Consider the following 2,614-nt stretch of genomic DNA (forward strand, 5'->3'; position numbering starts at 1 on the left):
TCAAAGAAAAGATGCGCATATTGCTATTTCCCCCTCCGCGGTGCCATAAGACAGGTCCGAAGTCCTCGCAATATTCTTTGCGCCTGTCTGTCCTGAGGACGGGGAATCTTGAGAGTTGCGTGAGTTGCGTGAGAAAGAAGACTGATGCTTGAAGGAAAAGCTTGAAGTACAGCAGCCCGGAGCTAAGATAAAGCGAGACATCCAGAGGGTTCTCAGACGCGAGACAGAGCTTCAGGTTCTCATACGACCTTAATATGGATAAAAATCAGTCCCACTATTTCAAAAGAAAGGTCAAGATGACATTCTTGATTTTTGCTAGTCGCAATAAGACAGGTCCTCCTTCGGTTAATTACGGATAGTCCTACTTCTGTTAATTACGGATGGTCCTACGGATAAATCACCTGGACCTTTCTTTGGCCCTGCGGACTCCGGACTCCGGACTACTTCCATATGGATAGTCCTCCGGATAAATCCTGCGGACTGCTTCGGTTAATTACGGATGGTCCTACGGATAAATCCTCCGGACTACTTCCATATGGATAGTCCTACTTCCCTCCATATGGATGGTCCTACGGATAAATCCTCCGGACGTAGGATAAATCCTGCGGACTCCGGACTCCGGACCCTGGACCTTTCTTTGGCACTCCGGACCTGTCTTATGGCACCGCTACGTGGGTAGAAAGCCGAGTCTATCTGCACCCGCGCCTGATTTTTCTTCTTCGCGCCTTCGGACAGGTCTCGTCTTTGTTCATTGATTCTTCCTACCAAGAACATCGATCAGTCCCTAGGGTTATATTTCTTACTTGATGATGGAAGGCTTGAAGCCTCATTACCTGGAGTTGACTCCCTTGAAGCTACTATAGATGCTTCCGTTGAATCTTCTGAACCTGGGGTTTATGGTATTTCCCTTATCCTTTTACTCGTAAGCTTTCCTTTCGCCCTAGGCGAAGGCTACGTGGCTTTCTTTCTTTGTGTCTAGTAAGACTGAATATGGACCTAATGGATAGTCCCCTTATAAAAAACGCCACTTTTCTAGGGGCTCAAAGAATTATGCGAAGGTTCAGCTTCATTCCTATGAACTTTTCATTGATTGCACTCCTTCTATATATTATATTCTTTGCACCTCTCCATTTCATGCTCCTCAAATTCTGATCGCCATTCTCTTCTTTCCGTCGAGCTATTTCATAAACTCCGGACCTCCGCGGTTCTCAGGGAAGAAAGCCTACCTTCCTCCCGTAGATCAGTCTATGAGCCTTATGGTTGGGGCCTTTGTCCTTATGGTGGGAGTTTAGTTTGTCCCTGCTAGTTCATCCCTCTCCTTAATAAAGAAAGAAGAGGATATTCACAACAAATAAAGAAAAGAGAGCAGCTAATACGGCTAAGAAAGAAAGAAGAAGATAGACTCAAGATATAATAATAAGAAAGCTAATCGTCTCGGAAGAAAAGATATAAGGAGAATTGCATTTTGATGCCTCTTTCTCTCTAACACACTTTCTCTTTGTCTTTGTCTTTGTTCTTTCATGAGAGTACGAAAAGCAGAAGAATGATCATTCAACTTACAGTCTTCTTTCTCTTTGTCTTTGTTCTTTCATGAGAGAAGTTTCAAGATCTTGCATTCTCTTCTTATTTGATGTCGATTCATCCACACTTCCATTCCTTGTAGAGGAAGGCTAACTGCTTGCTGGCTGGGAGCTGTATGAGCGGTAACGTCCACGTACGGCTCTGTGAGAAGGGCGGTGGACAGAAATGGCCTTGTTGTACCTCACTCTCGTCTTCAATGGGGTCTGCTCTTTTTTTTTTGGGGGAGTATGCCAATATGATCTTAATGAGGTGCGGGGCTTTGCATCTGAGATTCGTTGGGCTTCCCTCTTCGGGGGCCTGCGTCCCGGCCTTTTTGTGCAATAAACCCCTCCGGCCGAAGACTAGTGGTAGGTGGTCCCTAGGAGCTTTCGGAGAAGGGTAGCCTAGTGTGTAAGCACAGCAATGAACCGCGGCGAACCCTCAGACGACCTATCTAAGATTAGGGGGGAGATCCTCAGTAGTGGTGACCCTTTCACTCTTCCACGGACTGATACATGTACCGAATGCTCATACGGGAAAGTTGACTCCTGGGTCTGGAACCTGGGGGGTTGGGTTGCTCCGATCAATCTCCTTTCTTTCTCGTCCACTCAGGGGGGTGCGGACACACCTGCGCGGATTACAGGTGACGGTTACAAGAATGGCGGGGAAGTGAACAGTACCCGACGACATTCAGGGATGGATGTAGACCCATCGGGCAGGGATAATCATTCTGGTCCTGGGAGAGGTGGCGACCATTCTCAAGAACCAAAAAGACTGAGCCCACTCCGCGGGAAGCCCTATGAGTCACTGAAATGAGACCGGGAGGGTCCTTGATCTATCAATAGAGGGAGCAAAAAAGGGGCTTTGCTCCCCTTTACAATATTAAGAAAGAAATCCGGGTCGAAGTTTAGACCGCTCACAGTAGTTCGACCTATAGAAAAGATCATTCAAGAGGCGATCAGAATGGTACTCTCATCCATTTACGATCCCGAGTTTGCAGACACATCGCACTTCCACTCGGGTCGAGGCCGCCACTCGGCCCTAAGACGGATCA

At 47.2% G+C, this 2,614-nt stretch overlaps 2 protein-coding genes.

Moving 5' to 3' along the window:
* Window positions 1–1,771: 1,771 nt before the first annotated feature.
* Window positions 1,772–2,614, forward strand: nad1 (NADH dehydrogenase subunit 1; one part of a trans-spliced gene, as the record gives it; the window's edge cuts it). Coding sequence (YP_004849322.1) covers window positions 1,772–1,830 — 59 coding nt within the window.
* The window catches only part of matR (maturase), a gene marked incomplete at its 5' end in the record, with an annotated part of 2,076 nt that continues 1,907 nt past the window's right edge, over window positions 2,446–2,614 (forward strand). The window contains one exon of the mRNA in view: window positions 2,446–2,614. This exon is cut by the window's right edge and continues 1,907 nt beyond it. Within this exon, the coding sequence (YP_004849345.1) occupies window positions 2,446–2,614 (169 nt within the window).

Source organism: Cucumis sativus (assembly GCF_000004075.3).
Source record: "Cucumis sativus mitochondrion chromosome 1, complete sequence".
In the NCBI taxonomy this organism is placed as follows: domain Eukaryota; kingdom Viridiplantae; phylum Streptophyta; class Magnoliopsida; order Cucurbitales; family Cucurbitaceae; genus Cucumis; species Cucumis sativus.